Below are 19643 nucleotides of genomic sequence, written 5' to 3'. Positions count from 1 at the left end.
GACAGCAACAGGACAGGACACAGATAGTAAAAAATTAAAAATAATAATGTACAAATATACAAAAAATGGACAATGTGCCAAATAGCACAAACACAATATACAAAATAGACAGTTCAGTATGAACATATGTTGGCTGCAAATTTGAAATGTAATAAGTATGTGTGTAAAATAAAAAATATGATAGTGTTGTGTGTTTCATGTTATTGTTAAGAGTTAATTCTTAACTCTTATTGTTCATTCTTAGTTCATGTTAACTACACTAGTTAACTAATGTTAACTAATTAATCTTATTGTGAAGTGTTACCATTTATATAAATGTATCTGTATACAATAAAGCCACAATACCAACTACCAATAGGAGGTTTCACAGCTAAAATGTATTTTGCCTATGTCACAATTTGAGGTCAGTCCGGCCCTGTATTTGATACTGATTATGTTGACAAATTGGTTTGGAACAGTTGTTTAATAAACAATTAAACTGAACATGCCTGTCTATCTGCTTGACTGACAGTGTTATTGATCACTGAGAGAGCTTTGACTTGGTATGATGCTGGTTCAATAGATTTTTTTTTTTTTTTTTAAATAGCTTGGATGTAGTAAACTACTTTTGCCATGTTGCTTTAGCTTAGCTTGTTACATTTCCCAGGGCTGTAGCTTTAGTGTAGTGAAGCTTCATTTAAATAAGAGTTACTGTTAGCTTAGCTCACTACATTTTCCAAATAGCTTGCCCAACACTGCACTCATGGATCAAAGACAACCATGGATTATTCTTTATCTACACTCTAAAAATCATGATTCTTTATATGTAGTACTGGTTCTATTTAGACCTCCTTTTGCTATTGTTTCTATTTTGTGTTTTATTTCCTTATGCATTTATTCATGTGGTAACACTTTATTTCAATAGACCACTTTAGGCATTCTACTAACAGTAAGTAACTTTGCAACTACAAGTCAACTAGCAGTCATTAGATTATTAGTAGATTGTCTGCTTAATATCTGCTAACACTTTATTTTGATGGGTCCACAACATACAACATACTGACTATGAGAAACTTTGCAAGTATGTCAACTTATTCTACTAACCCTAAACCTACCCTACTGAGAGTTAGTAGACATGTAGTTGCAAATTAATGAGAATTAGTTGACATGTAGTTACAAAGTTACGTATTGTTAGTAGAATGTCTAAAGTGGACTATCAAAATAAAGTGTAACCATTCATGTTCATTGCCAGTTATCATGTAGTAAAGGTTCTTAGAATATATTTTTGTTAACTAGGTTTTTACCTCACACTTGTTTAATAGATTAAATTAAATCCTGAAAAAAATTGTTCAAACACTACACAACCACTGTATATGATTTGTCCTTAATTTTAGATTAATACAGTTCTCAATACACCATATTTTATTATATAACCACACAGTTGATATGGATTCATGGACGCCTTTTTATGGCCTCTTTGGATAAGTTTTGGTTACCTGGACTGTCAATGGAGGGATAGAAACCTCTCATGTTTCATTAAAAATAAGAAAAATATTAAAGGATTAGTTCACTTTCAAATTAAAATTTCCTTATAATTTACTCACCCCCATGTCTTCCAAGATGTTTATGTATTTCTTTCTTCAGTTGAAAAGAAATTAAGGTTTTTGATGAAAACATTCCAGGAATCTTCTCCATATAGCGCAGGTCAATGGACTCCAAACGGTTGAAGGTCAAAATGACAGTTTCAGTGCAGCTTCAAAGGGCTATAAACGATACCAGACGATGAATAAGGGTCTTATCTAGCGAAACGATTGGTCGTTTAAAAAAAAAATGAATTAAAAAATATATGCTTTATAAACACAAATGCTTTGGATCAACATGACAAAGTTTTTCTTTGGATGAAGTTTAACTTTAAGCATACATGGTAACATTTTGCCAGTATAAATGGTTAGAAAGGTGCAGAGGGATCTGCATTATTTGGCTCAAAACATTTTGCATAAATGCAGTTCCGAATTTTTGTTTTGCTTGAATGTCACTTTAAATCCAGTGTTGATTCCTCTCTTACTCGATTTGATAAAGGCCAAAGTTAAGATCTAAATGGCTATTTGAGCCACATAAGTATTTTTGCTGCTGTTTCACTGATGAACTACTAGGCCTTAGCTTTATTAACCAGCTTAAGCAGTACTATTTGTGAGTGTCTCTGTACTAGGTCTGTCTCTGCCCAGCTACTATTTCTGCTACGGTAAGGAGCTTATCATTTGCCTCTCTCCCAGGCTCAATCCCTTTCTCCTAACTCTTAAGACTGCAGCCTGCAAGCACACACCTGATACAGACATCTTTTGAAAGGTAAATTAAAACAAATTGATTTTGCTGTATAGTGTAAATCTGGAAAATGTTATGAGTGTTTACAGGTGACTATGATACAAAAGCATGTCCTTTTACTGCTCTGTTTAGGTAAACAGATTGAGTTAGTGACTGAGTGTATTTGAATGCAGTTAAATATTGAACATTACTGTAATTGTTACGGGGTTGACGAGACGTGAGACGTGAGGATCCATTCGCAAGGCTTTATTAGTAAACATGGTCAAGACAGGCAGGGTCAAATAACAGCAGACTGGTATGGCAGAGGCAAGACACAGAACAATCCGAAGGGCAGCGTGGGTCAACGATCAGCGTACAGTATCCAGACAGGGCAAGGCAGAGAGAAGAATCCAGGAACACGGGCAGGAATCAAACACAGGAAAACTGACTATGAAAACAGGGAAACGCTTTGTAAGGTAGACTGGCTAACAATACTCGGCCGTGAGCAAGAGCAAGTCCCAGGCTTAAATAGAGTGATGGTGATTGTGAAATGGTGATCAGGTGTGGGCGAAATAGTGAACAGCTGTGCAAGTCGTCAGTGCAATGGATTGTGGGAAATTGAGTCCAGTGTGCTGTGTAGTGTGAAAAGTCCATGTGGTGAACGGGTGACCTCTGGTGGTGAATGAGTGGAAGGGCAAGCCAGGATTCGTGACAGTAATCTGTTTATTGGTTACAATTGTTATTGAAAGATTAATTGATGAGCATTACTGTATTTCCATTTACAAAACTAAATTTGTACTTTGAATTTTGAGTATTTGTATTTAATTATTTATTAGTTGGTATTGCATGGACTCAGCATTTCCTACTAGTTGGATGAAACACTGACACCTAGATTTTGTGCTCATTTTAACAGTTACTTTTTGTCTGTATAGTAAATGCACAAACCATGGCAAAAATAAACATTTAAAAATGGTTTGACAAGTTTTCGTCCTGGTGTTTATGCATTTTCTGTTGAAACAGGACATTTGGTCATTGCATATCAGAAAGTGTCTTTTTTCAAATAGTGTTACATTCTTGATTTGTGTGTTCTTTCAGTGTGTGGATTTTGGTTATTGTGAATACATTTTTTTTTCTCCTCATGTGTTCAGGTCCAGCCTCAACCAGACGCAAAGATGTGCGACCAGACGTTTTTGGCCATCACGTTTGGCCCGTGTGATAACTGCAGTCAGAACAAACCTCTGATGAATATATATCTGAAGAATGAGCCCGTCAACTACTGCTCCCTGTGTGTGGAGCTGGTATGTTATCAGGATCAGTTCAGCAACACAATGTGTATTTTAAGGCTTTAATCTCTCGGGACATGATTTCTGTCCATCAAATCAGCCATCATCAATTACTTATTTAGTAAAAAAAAAAAATACTAATAAAAATAGTTGTATTCAAACTGATAGTATTACATGAATACTTCTGAGCATATAACAAAACACTCATGAAATATCACCTTATACCACACACAGACCTCAACAATTTGTACATGAAACACAGCAATTATATTTTTAAGTATAGAACCAAACACATCCTGCCATCACAAGACAGTAAATACTAAACGTGATACCAAAATCAACAACAACAATGGAAATGAAAATAAGAAGAGTGATTTGGGACAGAAACACATAATAATTTCCCCCAATTTAGGCCTATTTGAATTATAAAAATGCATTTTGCTAACTTTTTGGATGGTTTTAAAAGTCATTGTTTCAAGAATGAAGATGTTCATTTTTCTCACCACATTTATGGAATGTAAATGCTCTTAATAGTCTTGATTTGTTTTATCTGAACATTCAAATTTGTGAGATTTATCCACCTGGACAGTTTTAAGGTTAAATTATTATTCCATTTAAAGTAAATTATTATTATAATTATTAGATTTTTTTTCTGTCTTTTCATTTGATAATACTGATCTGTCCATTTATTTTATGTTGGATTTTTTTATTTGTTAATAGGCAATTTATGGATGTTAATTAATAAAAAATGTTTATAGTAACTTTCTGTTTTTTGTTTTGAAAGTAAATCTCGAAGCAAATATTTGTTTCTTTTGTATGTCATCTTTAAGAATTGTATTCTGTTAAATTGCCACTTATAAATTTTAAAACTGTTACCCCGACTAACACGTTTTTTCTGTTGATTTAATGGCTCAGAGTTTAGTCTCAGAGGTGTCAGATACTGCAAACCACATCCTCCACGTGTGTAAAGTGCTTGATCTGTGAGCTTTCTGGAAACACATTTAGGCTCTTAGAGAACAGCACTCTTACTTAGCACTTGCTTGTATTTGTTTTGTAGTCACAAAAGTAACCAATGAAATACCAATCAATTTACACACAACAATAAATTAATTAGACGCTACATCAAATTTGGAACTAACAGTTTAAATGATAACAATAAAATTCAATATATAGATTTTAAATGTGATTTTGGGCTTCAGTCAGTGTGCTCCAGAAATAAATGTGATGCTGATGGTGGTGATGTGTCACGTGACCCTCGCGCTAACGTCAGAGCATCATCAGCTGTGCAGACTGTGCTGTATCAGTCTCGGCTCATAATAAAGAGCATATTTATTGACATATCCGTCGTCCATCTGTGTTTTCTTAAAGATGGCCTGCCAGGGACTAGCGAAGGGTGAAACCATCCACACGCTGAAAGCGGAGTCTGAGACTTTGAAAGTCAAACTAGAAGAGGAGAGAGCTAAACTACACGACGTCGAGCGTGAGTAAAACACTCAGCGGCTGTGTGTCAAACCCAGCGAGCTGCCTAGATAGACTGCATACTTGCCGCGTATTTAGGCAGCTCGATTTGAAATACAGCAATATAACACCAGCTAAATGTTAAGACATTAATGTATGTCCATATGATCTAGTATCCATAAAATCATGTAGACGAGGACCGGGATATAAATCTTTACGTAGAAAATTAAATATAACCTTTGCATTTTTGGTAACTGTGATTCAGACCTGTATGCTATAAATTTAACATTTGAGATATTCAGAACTGTTTTAAAAAGGGCATGCATTTTCGGAACTGTTGCCCTGTCTTTTAGAAGTTTGTGGCAGAAGTCATGAAAAAAATTTATAGGATTCCATACAAAGTATGCATTAAAAAAAATTGTATTTATACACATTAACTGTAATAGTTTTCTGCAGTAGGCTACTATGCTGGCACCCAACATGTGTGTTTTTTTTTTTTTTTACTAGTGGTGTTATGGTTGTTTTGTCATGTTTGGAGTTGACTGTCTGTGTTGTGTATGTTATGTTCATAACAGCCTTTTGAGATAGCATGATGCTGGCAAATCTTTTATTAAAGACCTGATTATGTTTCAGTTGTAAACTATTATAAACATTTTGTTTAAAACTCCTTGATGCAACAAAACTGCAAAATGTGAAAATGTTTATCTCTAAATTGATTATAGTGGTAGTATATATATTTACTTATATATTATATATTTATTTATATTTAAGTTCCCAACTAAGTAGAAAACAAATAATCATAGTGATGATGATTTCAAATGAGCAAATTCAAAGTATGTGTTTTTCTTATTTCGAAGAAATACGAATTTTATTTATAAAGGATGTGAGAATATATTATAACACGCTTTTGAATGTCATCTGTTCACCAAGACAACAATACTCACCATACAAAATGCAACAATGGTGATAATACTATATTTAGATTAAAAATAAAAAACTAAATAATGCAACAGTGTAATTTATTCATGCTGCAATGCATGCTGGGTGCCATCAAAGTACAATTTTGCTATTGAAATAGAGGATGATATTGTTTGTTTACAGTAATACAAGTATTGCATCTTGCCTAAGCTAAGATGAGTTTTAGGAAATGTGCTGCTTCAGGGGGTCATGTGGTTAATGGAGATTTGTTTTTCTGACTTCAGTGCATCAAGTGGCAGAGAAGATAGAGGCTCTGGGTCAATTTGTCATGAAGACTAGGAGAACCCTAAAAGGACATGGAAATAAAGTGCTGTGCATGGACTGGTGCCGGGACAAGAGAAGAATTGTCAGCTCCTCTCAGGTAACAGGACGTATCATCACCGTACCTAACCAATGGTTAGAAGCAGCAGTATATCAGTTATTCACAATGTTTATTATACTTAATGAATGATGCCTTTGTGTTCCTTCACAACATGGCAAAAAGTCACTCTCCAAAACCTTCACCCTCTCTGTTCCACTCTGGTGGAATGAGCTGCCAATCTCCACCTGAACTAGGGAGACAATCACATCTTCAAAAAGCAGTTGAAAACACACCGATTCCACAAGCACTTAAACACATTCCTAAACCAATGCACTAACACACACATTCACACTCCCCCCTCCCCCTTCTCTATATTTCTTCTCTTCTCTAGCTTGCTTCTTAATCTAGTTGTCTAATAAACCTGTCATCGAGTATTACGAATATTGTTGGCCCTCTGACAAATTGCTTTATTCCTCATCTTTTGTAAATCGTTTTAGATTAAAAAAAAAATAAAAAAAAGAATTTACTGAAATGTTGAATCTCTCCTATAGGATGGAAAAGTCATTGTGTGGGATGCATATACCACCAATAAGGTAAATCTTTCTATCTGTGTGACACAGTATTCTAGGGTGATGTTTTGCAGTGCTAGAGCTGTTCCAAATAATAATCTGCATGTTTTATAGTTGTAATGCACTCTAATGGAAACCCAGGGTATTAGTGCCAAACTAATCTGGCAGCAATATAAACACACACATTAACACATCAGACATGCAGAATCTTTTTCTTGTGTATACAGGACCATTGCAATACTCAGACATATGTGTACATAGTCATTTTAGTGTTGTTTTAATAAACTGCATTCTCGTTGCATGTTTTTAATGCATGGGTTTAATAACGTATGGAGAAACGCAGTTTAAATAACACGTTTTCCTATTTGTGTTTATGTGGGTTGTTGAAATGAAAAAGAACAAACTTAATTTTAGTCATTAATTAGGCATATTTGCACCTGCAATGCAGTTAGTTTAGTTCTTCCAAAAAAAAAAAAAATCAGATCTTGATCAGTGACCCATTCTTCATTTTCATGTATGTTATGTATATTAAAATGTAAATGATTTTTGTTATGATGTGCGTTATATAGGAGCATGCGGTCACTATGCCCTGCACCTGGGTCATGGCTTGTGCTTATGCCCCTTCTGGCTGTGCTGTAGCTTGTGGGTAAGTATCATGAGAGCGTCATAAGCGTTATTAGTAGTAGTAAGTTTCATAATTTCATAGGTCACTGCTGATCTTAACTTCAGAGACTATGAGCTGTTATATTATTTAAGAAATATGTCTTAGATAGTCCGGTCATAGATAGTAATGAAATCCATATATGAGTCAAAATAAAATATATTATTTGTCGTGCATTTCTGCAACATGTTAACATTTGTCTTTGTCTTCCATTCAGTGGTTTGGATAATAAATGCTCCGTCTATCCTCTTTCTTTGGATAAAAATGAGAACTTGGCATCTAAAAAGAAATCTGTGGCCATGCACACCAACTATATGTCTTCCTGCAGCTTCACCAACTCTGACATGCAGGTGTGTGTATACAGGGTTGGCTATGCTTGTGAAGGTCATCATTTTGAAAACACTTTCACAAATATATTAAAACACGTTAAAGGCCAACTTGTTAGCAAATTTGATGTGTTCCTCACTATTTTAAGCTTAAAGGTTTATGTGAGAGTTAGGATTGGAGTTTAACAAATATCATTATAGCACAAATTAATTTCTATTTGTAATGAGTGTTAATGTCATATTCATTATCAATACATTTCTGTTCCATCATAATACAATAAGGTAGTAATTGTTGCTCCTGTAAAGGTTCTACATCCCAATCAATTAACAGCCCTTTACAAAAATATGTTTGGTTATATAAGTATTTTTTTTTTTTTTGGTTGTGTGATAAATTGAGTGCTAAACACACTATTTTTGCATTGGTATCAGACCCTGTGTAAGGTTTCATTCATGTCATTTTACATAGACCGTATATATTTATTCATGTATTTATTTTAAATCACACCAACACATTACAGTCACAGCCCTAAAAATGAGGGGGGGGGGTGAAATGAAGGGACAAAAATGTGTCTTCTTATTTTGGAGCTGCAGTGCACTCCAAAAATGTGCCGAGATGGTCAAATTATATGAATTCATGGTTTAATAATGCAGCTCTAATCAGTGCCTCTGTGGCAGTGATGGGTCTGTAATGATTTAGCTGATATTTATAGAACATAAGCACATTTCTCATAGCACTCCCCTGAAGTTCCCCTGATGCGATTTCTGCTTTTAAAAATAACCTTGACATGGATCAGTAAGAAAAGCTTTTTTTATTGTGTTTTCAGCATGGGTTCTGTGATTTGGTCTGTTCAGTGAGTGTAACAGTCATTTGGAATAATTAATTCTAAAAATAATCACTACAGCTTTCTGTTGGGTTTGTGTTTGTCGTGTTTTGAAAAAATGGCTGGGGTTTTCTCTCTCTGCATCGTCTCACATCACGGATTGTTCCTCTTTCGTGATTATTTTCCTGTCAGTGACAACAAAGATAGTAAAAAGACGAAGTGAAATATTTTGTTTTCGTCCAGACAGGGGATTCAGTATCAATAGTACATCTATTTATAGAAGAGTAGAAAGTGAAAATTCTGCGGCTTCCAGTCATTATGATTTTTGTAGGGTTTACTCCCCCAAACTGATGTAAAGGGATAGTTCACACACAATTCAACATTGTGTCATCTACTCAACCTGATGCTAGTTGTTATTTAATCTAGGTTCTTTAGGACAGTTGAGGAAACAACAAATATTGTATTGTTGCATGTCTTTGTGGTCCTGACATAATGGTAATAATCAATACTTCCACTAGAGGGTAATACAGGTGTTTTATACTTTTATACTTTTTTTCAGGTGATTACAAAATGTCAGGAAGGTTAAAGTGATCTATACTTGCTTATCCATTTATTCAAGTTAGACACAGAAGTGTGTGTGTGTGTGTGTGTTGCAGATTCTGACATCAAGTGGTGATGGGACATGTGCATTATGGGATGTTGAGAGCGGGCAGCTGCTGCAAAGTTTCCATGGTCACTCAGCTGATGTTCTTTCATTGAACCTCGCACCCTCTGAAACAGGAAACACCTTTGTATCAGGGGTCAGATCCTCAAAACACCATCAACGCATATACTGTTTTACACACACATCCCAACCCCCACTCATATAACACATGTGAGAGTACTATCATTACAGAGGAATCAGTGAGATTCAAGATTCAAGATTTTTTATTTGTCACAATTATACAGAGTATAACCAGCAGTGAAATGTAGGTAAATACTCATTTCATATGAAATACTCATTTCAGTTTATAAAGATGAAAGAAAGCACTGGATATTAATGATAATTTCTAACTGGCCATCATTAACATTATAAGACATGTGGATTGATTTTACATGTTATGATGTTGTTCATGTCAGTTTGGGTAATGTGCAGCTATTTTTAGGACATCATTCTCCTGAGATTCACCCTGTTGTGTGTGAGTGTTGTTCTCCTGGTCTCTAAAGTGCTGTGTGTGTGTTTCAGGGCTGTGATAAGAAGGCTAATGTGTGGGACATGCGCTCGGGACAGAATGTTCAGTCTTTTGAAACGCATGAGTCTGACATCAACAGTGTGAAGTGAGTGACTCACCGCCTGGCACTTTCTGATAATGCTCTTAAGCTATGTTCACATCACTGTTCTTTTCCCTCACTGCATAACATTGTGAACAACAAAAAAATCGCATTGAATCTGATATTTTCAAATCTGATCTTGGCCGCTTTATTATGTGGAAATAAATCAGAGAAATATCAGACTTCATTCACAGTCTGACTTCAGTGTAAACAGGCGACTTTTATCATAATTGCTTATTTGACACTGAAGGACAACAAAAGCAGCCATTGGTGTGATGTTGAACTATTATATATAGTAGAGTAGTAGTTATATAGCATTTATATACATATTAATATATAGATTATATACTGTATATATACACTACTGGTCAAAAGTTTAGAATAGGGCTGTTAAATTGATTAATCACAATTAATTGCATCCAAAATAAAAGTTTGTGTTTACATAATTTATGTATGTGTACTGTGTATATTTATATGTATTTGTATACATTCATGTATATATTGAAGAAATATTTACATGTACATATATATATATATATATATATACACACAGATTTTACGATTAAAAGTTATTTTTTTTGTTTTTGAAAAAGTCTGTTATGCTCACCAATGCTACATTTATTTGATAAAAATACAATGATATTGTGAAATTTTATCGGTCGTGTCATGTGAAGGCAGACAAAGTCAAAGGAGAGATTCCAGTAATCTTTATTTAATAATAAATCCAAGCAGAAGAGAAATGAAACGCACAACTAAAGTAGAACGGACAAAGGCTAAGGGAGAACTGAGGGGTTTAAGTAGGGGAGCAAATGAGTTAATTAATCAAACACGTGAACAGAAACACAGTTAGGAGACTAACGAAAACTAGGTCACAGGGGAACAGGCTAACTGAAAACAATGGAAACTAGGGGGAGGATGTTTTAAAAAATGTTATGGATTTTTTATTAATATTTTGCAAAAAGTAATTTATTCCTGTGATGGCAAAGTTGAATTTTCAGCAGCCATTTCTTTAATCTTCTGTGCCACATGATCCTTCAGAAATCATTCTAAAATGCTGATTTAGTCAAGTCAAGTCACCTTTATTTATATAGCACAGATTGTGTCAAAGCACTTAACAGTATCAAACCGGAGGACAGAGTGTCAGTAATGTATAATAATGATTAAACACTCAATTTTCAGTTAAAGGCATTTCATTATTGAATTCAGAGATGTCATTGTCTAGCTCAGTTTAGTTTAAATAGTATCTGTGAAATCAAATTGACGATAATCGCTAGAAATTAAGTGTCCCCAACTGAGCAAGCCAGAGGCAACAGCGGCAAGGAACCAAAACTCCATCGGTGACAGAATGGAGAAAAAAAACAACCTTGGGAGAAACCAGGCTCAGTCGGGGGGTCAGTTCTCCTCTGGCCAGGATATTATTAACAACATGTCTCCTGATAATATCTCCCAATGGTAACATGTAAAGCGTGAAAAGTAACGGCCCTAGTACTGAGCCTTGAGGTACTCCGTACTGCACTTGTGATCGATATGATACCTCTTCATTCACTGCTACGAACTGATGGCGGTCAGATAAGTACGATTTGAACCATGCTAAGGCACTTCCACTAATGCCAACAAGTCTAGTCTATTTAAAAAAATGTTGTGGTCGATAGTGTCGAACGCAGCGCTAAGATCCAGTAGAACTAATAAAGAGATACAACCACGATCAGATGATAGAAGCAGGTCATTTGTAACTCTAATGAGACCAGTCTCAGTACTATGATACGGTCCAAATCCTGACTGGAATGCCTCACAAATACTATTTTTCTCTATGAAGGAATATAATTATGAGGATACTACCTTTTCTAGTATCTTTGACAGAAAAGGGAGATTTGAAATCGGTCTGTAATTAACTAGATCTTTGGGGTCAAGTTGTGGTTTTTTAATGAGAGGCTTAATAACAGCCAATTTGAAGGTTTTGGAGACATATCCTAATGACAATGATGAATTAATAATAGCCAAAGAGGATCTATGACTTCTAGAAGCAGCTCTTTTAGTAGTTTAGATGGAATAGGGTCTAACATACATGTTGTTGGTTTAGATGATTTAACAAGTTTATACAATTCTTCCTCTCCTATAGTAGAGAATGAGTGGAATTGTTCCTCAGGGGATCTATAGTGCATCTGATGCAATACTGTAGCTGACGGCTGCATGGTTACAATTTTATTTCTGATAGTATCGATCTTGGAAGTAAAGTAGTTAATAAAATCATTACTGCTGTGCTCTTGGGAAATGCCAACATCTGTTGATGCTTTATTTTTCGTTAATTTAGTGACCGTATTGAATAAATACCGGGGGTTATGTTTGTTTTCTTCTAGAAGAGACAAAAAGTAATCAGATCTAGCAGTTTTTAATGCTTTTCTGTAGGATAGGGTACTTTCCCGCCAAGCTATACGAAATGCCTCTGGTTTTATTTTCCTCCAGCTGCGCTCCATTTTCCAGGCTGCTCTCTTTAGGGTGCGAGTGTGCTCATTATACCACAGAGTCAGACTGTTTTCTTTGATCTTCCTTAAGTGTAAAGGAGCAACTGTATCTAAAGTGCTAGAAAAGAGAGTCAGAAATCCCAATAGAGTCCAGAATGTCTATGAATGCTGATCCTAATGCATCTTTTTCATTATGAAGTGAAGTGAAGTGACATTCAGCCAAGTATGGTGACCCATACTCGGAATTCGTGCTCTGCATTTAACCCATCCAACGTGCACACACACAGCAGTGAACACACACACACCGTGAACACACACCCGGAGCAGTGGGCAGCCATTTATGCTGCGGCGCCCGGGGAGCAGTTGGGGGTTCGGTGCCTTGCTCAAGGGCACCTCAGTCGTGGTATTGAGGGTGGAGAGAGCGCTGGACATTCACTCCCCCCACCTACAATTCCTGCCGGCCGGGGACTCGAACCCGCAACCTTTGGATTACAAGGCCGACTCTCTAACCATTAGGCCACGACTTATCGACATGGATATTAAAATCGCCAACAATTAAGACTTTATCTGCAGCCAGTACAAACTCAGATTGAAAGTCAGCAAATTCTTTAATAAAGTCTGTGTGGTGCCCTGGTGGCCTGTATACAGTAGCCAGTACAAACATCCTTTTTAAATCCGTTTTAAAAGCGAACAATCAAATTAGTTAGATTAGTTTGATAGATAATGCCAGAAGGATGGTGGGAATTAAGTTATATATTATCACTTAACAGTGAAACAACAGAGAGTGAAAATAAGGTAAAGATTCAATAAAAAAGCGGAGCTACAAACGCAAACCTCTCAGCAGCACAACAGACAGGAACAGACTGAAGCAATAGATCAGGCAGGAGCAATCGAAAAGTGCTATTGGTCTTAGTGTTTCATTTAGTGTTAAAGAATTTCTGATTATTATCATTGGTGAAAAGGATTGTGCTGCCTAATATTTGTGTGGAAAACATCATATATTATTATTATTCAAATATTTGTGGGAAGTCAAATTTTAAAAAGAAGAAGTAGTTAATACCTTAATTCAGAAGTGAAATTGGCCAAAAGTGACAGTAAAGAAAATGTTACAAAAGATTTATTTTTCAAATAAATGCTGTTCATTGAACAAAAAACAACAGCAAAAAACATTTTTTTCAATAACAACAATAATAATAATAATGTGAGTGCAAAGACTGTTGGAATACTGCATATAAGTGACAAACACACATGTGCTATTATTAGTGTAAGACTGTGAGGAAAAGTTATTATTTAACTATTCAGATTTGTATTGTGTTCGGTGTTTGGTGCATTACTCTACTAGTGTCTTTAGATATTGTGTGTGGTCATCCAAGAAATGTAACCATACGTGCACTGAATGTTTAAATTCAAAGCCATAGGCACTAGTTGGCCTCTGCTGCTATAACAGCTTCCACTCATCTGTGAATAATTTCCACTAGACGTTGCATCATGCCTGTGGGGATTCACTTCCACACAGTGCATCAGCAAGGTCAGGCACTGATGTTGGAAGATGAGTTTTGACTTGCAGTTGCCATTTCAACTCACACCAAAGGTGTTCATTTGGATTCATGTCTGGGTTTTATGCAAACCTGTTCTTCCACATCAGATTCAGTGAAGTATTTCTAAATGGGCCTATCTTTTAGGGGTGCAATCAGTGTCATGCTAAAACAAGAAATGTCCCAATTATACCTAAATTGCTTATATCGAGAGAGTGTATGCCTGTATGCTTGATTTGATGTACATTTTACCAATGTTCAAAGCTGAAATAGGTAAAACTGTTTATTGGAATAGGGTGCTACATAATTTGGGCCATGTATACACAGCATATACTTCAGTGATAAAATGATAAAAGCTCATGTGACCAACCTCACAAACCAAAAACGTTTAGGAAAGCGTTAGAATTGGGAATCTTTAGTGTGACCATTAGTTTTGTCTGTGTGTTTTAAAGGGATAGTTCACCCAAAAATGAAAAAAATGTTCCAAACCCGTAAGACCTAACTCATCTTTGGAACACAAATTAAGATGTTATTAATGAAATCGGAGCGCTTTCTGACCCTGCATAGTCAGCGACCCAACGGAAACATTCAAGGCCCAGAAAGGTAAAGGTCTTACAGGTTTGGAATGACATGAGGGTGAGTAATTAATGACAGAATTTTTATTTTTAGGTGAACTATCCCTTTAATTGTCTATAGAAATGTTAACCTTTTATATGAATGCAGGTATTACCCTAGCGGAGATGCTTTTGCAACTGGATCTGATGATTCTACGGTAAGTTTTTCTACATTACAACACACCAGTTACCTCATATTACTTCAAAACTATCAATAAGCTTCTCAAAGATTTCAAAGGACCGACAGAAAGATTCACAATCAATTGTGTAAATCCTGTTACCCTGTTTCCACTGATCCAGTGTTCACTGTCCACACACACACCCTCTTGAGCCAGACTGAGATGAATGGCTTGATATTTGGTTTAGTTAATCATACAAAATGATCTTTTGATGACTTGATGATGTTTTAATAATGTTGATCAAATTAGGTTTAGAGATACTTAGTTGACTGATTATGTGCGGTATTGCATTAGAATAGATGTTTGTGTGTTTAGGATTTAGTAAGTCTGCTGTTGTTATATTCCAGGGGCCTGTTTCATAAAACAGGTTTACCAAATAAGCCAGGTTTATTTCAGTTAGTCTGACTTATTGTCAGTTGATTTGATTCGAAATAAGTCAGACTAACTGAAATGAGCTTGGCTTGTTTGGTAAACTTGTTCTATGTAACAGCCCCCAGGTCAAGGTCCATGTAACATGTCCTTGTTTTCAAATCAGATCATGTCATCTGTTAGTCAGCCAATGATCACTGAGACTCAATGAGTCAGACTCTGTAAGTTCACACTGATCTCACGGTGAACTTTCGTGTTGTTTCAGTGTCGTCTGTATGACCTGCGAGCTGACCGTGAGGTTGCCATCTACTCCAAAGAGAGTATCATATTTGGAGCCTCTAGTGTGGACTTTTCCCTCAGTGGTAAGAAGGCGGACACAGGCCCTTAAAGCAGTGTGTTCACCTAAAAATAAAAATGAATATGTATATGAATAAATGTAATAAATGTTCAAAAATCAATAATTCACCCTCATGCCATTGCAATTTTCCTTGTTTTTTCAATGAACACAAAAGGTGAATGTCCCAGGTCTTCTTTTTCATACTTTGAAACTGAATGAGGACTGTACCATAAAAGCACCAGCCACAAAAGTATCATAAATTCACTCCAAATGTCTGCTATATTTCAAACCTTTATAGAGTCTGGGAATGTGTCATCACAGCGGCATTCTGGGAATTTAGGTAACGGGAGCTACCGCGGAGACTGGATAATATAGTGAATATAGATGTTGATATTATTTAATGTTTCTATTATTCTACTTAAGATCGCCTTGGAGTGGTTAAGGCTCACTTTACATCATTTGCCATAGCCCTTTGCACAGCCGGTGTGAAAAACGTGCTTTTTTCAGCCTTAGAAAGCTGAAAAAGCAGAGGTATTTCTACATTCACTACGAACTCGGATGAAAGTTAAACTGAAACTCGGTAACAACTCAAATAAGATATGGCTTAATAATTGATCTCTGTAGATTTAATATACAGTGATTTGCATTAAACTGTTCGCCCTCACACTACAAATAAAAGAAAATCATATATGGAAATATTATCTGTGGCAGCTCTTTGATCCCAGGCCACTTGTTTGTAAGGATTAAGTTTCATTCATTCATTTATTTGATCGTTTATCATTGTTAGGCATCTCTAATAAACATCAATTCAAAGCAGCTTACAGTAAATTCTGTTACCTCTATAATGGCTTAATTCTTTACAATGAGCAGATTTACTGGGCAATATTGTGATATATAACAATGCTAAACGATCCACTGTTTAAGATCTAGCTATTTATTATCCCCTTTAAAAAATAGGCATGGTTTTGCTGCTCTAATCAAAGTGTTTTAGCCGTTAGCCTATATCAGCACCACTGTAGTGAAGGAGACTGAATGATGAATATATGCAGCCTCTCAGACAAACCACAGAGCCATTTTTTTTATTTAAAGAGATTTACTTATTAGTCTGTTTTATTCTAAGAGTATGTAAGATGGTTTTCAAAAAATTTTGGTCGGCTTTTTTCTGTGGTGATTTGCATGTGTTTACACTGTGTGCTCCTGAGCGTTACATAAAACATGGCGGAATCTGACGCGGCATGACGTAGTTTGCCAAGCTCTATTTACTCTTTATTTTCATGGTCCCCATTAGACATTCTGTTGACTGTAAGTACCTTTGAAACTACATGTCAACTAACTCGCATTATAGTAATAGTAGGGTGTTAGCCTCTTAGGGTTACTAGAATAAGCTGATGTGTACTTGCAAAGTTACTTATGGTCAACAGAGTGTATAAAGGGACCATCAAAATAAAGTGTTACCAAATGTAATCATTATTCACTGAAAATATTTACATCAGCTTCTCAACATCAATTTACATCAGCTCTCAAGTCTCAACTGAGTGATTGACGCATTACAAGGATAGTTGCCCAAAAATCGAAATGTTGTCATAATTTACTCAACCTCATGTCGTTCCAAGCCTGTATTACTTTGTTGCTTTCTGTGGAACACAAAAGAATAGGAAAATTCAATGACAGTTTATGGGGTCTCCTGTTGTTTTGGACCCCACTGACTTTTCATTGTATAGGCAAAAACAGTTGAAACATTCTTTAAAATATCTGTGTTCTACAGAAAAAAGAAAGTCATACAAGAAGTTGTGCATGGTAAACCATCCCTGTAATGCCAGATTTGATATCAAACATCCATCTTTTATGACTGTATCATCATTAATGTCAAACTTGATGTGACATGTTTTGTGCATCATATCTGAATGTATAAGAATGACATTTGAGGACTGTGATTTGTTTTTATTTACAAATGTAATTTTGATCTAATTCTCACACAGACTTATGTAATGTATGAAGCCTAACTGATTTGTTTATGTGCTTTTTGAAGCTTGAAATCCAGTTTATTTTCATTTTATTCCAAAGAGCTAGATTTCTATTTATGTTTTAATGGAATAACGTCACAATGGTTTGAAATGGCAGGAGGGTGAGCAAATGATGACTAAATTAATTAAATTGTTTGGTAAATTATTTCTTGAACTGCGCTTCGGTCATCATGTTGCGTGTGATACATTGACTCCCATACACGGCTCTAGGTTTTTACTAGGGCTTTTTATAAGTGCACTGACTATACAGTATGCTTAAGTCCTTATTTTAGTACACAGGACACATGGTTAATACTGATGGATATCTGCTCTAATAAAACCCTGCTGGCTTTAATTCATTTGATAATTGATGAACTTTGCACTGTTATTGAAATAAACTAAATGAACATTGATCTGACTTGATCAGCTCTACTGACTACAGAGCTGCTTTATAATTGAATTGAGTTTGCTTCATAACTGATCGATTTTGCAGCATTGCTATTGAGTTGAACTGAATCAGCATTAAACTAATTGAGACAGTATTATCTTCTGTAGAGCTGCCTTAGAGCTGAAATTGGATTGAATGTTGCAACATTTCTGTTATATTCCTGTTCATTCACGTGAAGCTGCTTTGACAATCTGTATTGTATAAAGTAAATCTGACTTGACTTAATATACTAAACAACAACATTTTTTCCTTGTTTCCTATACTGTTTTTTCCACAGGCCGATTGCTGTTTGCAGGATATAATGACCACACCATTAATGTCTGGGATGTCCTGAAAGGTACCAGAGTGGCAATTCTCTTTGGCCATGAAAATCGGGTCAGTACCGTCAGAGTATCCCCTGATGGGACCGCGTTCTGCTCAGGATCATGGGACAACACTTTGCGGGTGAGTGTCTGCTTCAGGTCCTCTGGGGAAAGTGACTTGCGTAATTTTCTGTATAGCGTGGTTTTGCTCTTTACTGGCATCGGGGACTATAGATGGTAGGGACTGGTAGCCGCATAGGTGTTTTACACCATCTTGTAATGTATTTCCCTTGAGAGCAGTAGGGGAATTACGCAACAAAGGTTACAGTTTCCCCGTGCTTTTTTCGGTCTAACCTTCAGAAGGTGTAAAGTATAGAAACATCTTTGTTCCTCTTTTGTGAAATAGCTGTGTGGTGATCATCTTGGTTTGTACTGAATTATTGTATCTCCTAATTTTATCTAATTTCTTTGTTGCAGATCTGGGCTTGAAGTGATCTTCTGCACCAGTGTGAGAAGATATTTGTACTTTGGCTTCTCAATATCACAGCACACAGTGGGGCTGATCTAGAGATCCTGATTTTTTAATTATATTAGCACAATTAGATGTCTCTTTTCCTTGGCTTCTCAGCAATATATATATATATAATACACTATTTGAAAAGGATTGCTGTTCAAGAGTTAGTTTGTAAAATATTTTTTTACATTAAAAACGTAAATGTTTTAATATAATGATCTATACTTTTGTAGGTATATTTTGTGGTAATGATTTAAAGAGAATTGATTTCAGTAGACTTTTGGTCTAGATCAAATACGCATATATATAGAATTCTGAAATGTAATTAAATTCAAGTTTATTTGTATAGCGCTTTACAGGAAATTAAGTTTCTACAGTATATTTAGTAGCTTATCAGCGGTGACTATGTCAAGTTGATGTACAAATTTACTTTCATGAATGAGTTTTGCTTGCACTAGAATTTCTAAATATATATAGCTAAGTACGTTTTAAAAAAAAAAAAAAAATTTCATAGCAAGTGTAATATAATCAACATTTAATAATCACAGTTAGCTGATTGATTTGTTTGTCCACATCAGTATTGTTAGCAGTTTCCTGAAAATATATGTTTACTATTGTTTGGTGTTAAATATTGCTACAGTATTTGGGAGAATTAAAAGTATTTTCCTGTTTTTGTGTTTGTGTTGTGTGTTTGAGTGTAAATACTGAAATGTAAACACACACTTAAAAAATTAAGATTTGACAGCAGTGACAATAGCTGCAGTAACTATACTATTTTGGTAGAAATTGTGTTTACCATGGTAATGTTTTGCAAGGGATGTTTACATCAAACCATTAAAGGGGTAGTTGACAAATTAAAATACGAATTAGTTCATTTAAAAATTAGTCTGTA

At 35.5% G+C, this 19643-nt stretch overlaps 1 protein-coding gene across 1 annotated transcript; it reads left to right on the top strand.

Annotated features, from left to right (window-relative positions):
- Positions 1–2271: 2271 nt before the first annotated feature.
- On the top strand, positions 2272–18726 carry LOC306842641 (guanine nucleotide-binding protein subunit beta-5b-like; the record flags this gene model as incomplete). The annotated part of the gene is made up of 13 exons (XM_079373599.1): positions 2272–2325; positions 3429–3578; positions 4932–5043; positions 6224–6360; positions 6852–6893; positions 7439–7515; positions 7748–7880; positions 9334–9477; positions 9903–9994; positions 14709–14757; positions 15413–15509; positions 18213–18379; positions 18715–18726. The coding sequence occupies exons 2-13, from the start codon at positions 3453–3455 to the stop codon at positions 18724–18726; spliced, it is 1188 nt and encodes a 395-aa protein (XP_079229725.1). The 5' UTR covers positions 2272–2325; positions 3429–3452.
- Positions 18727–19643: the final 917 nt, after the last annotated feature.

Source organism: Barbus barbus, assembly GCF_936440315.1.
Source record: "Barbus barbus genome assembly, chromosome: 23".
NCBI lineage: Eukaryota > Metazoa > Chordata > Actinopteri > Cypriniformes > Cyprinidae > Barbus > Barbus barbus.
This window is presented reverse-complemented; position numbering and strand designations above follow the sequence as displayed.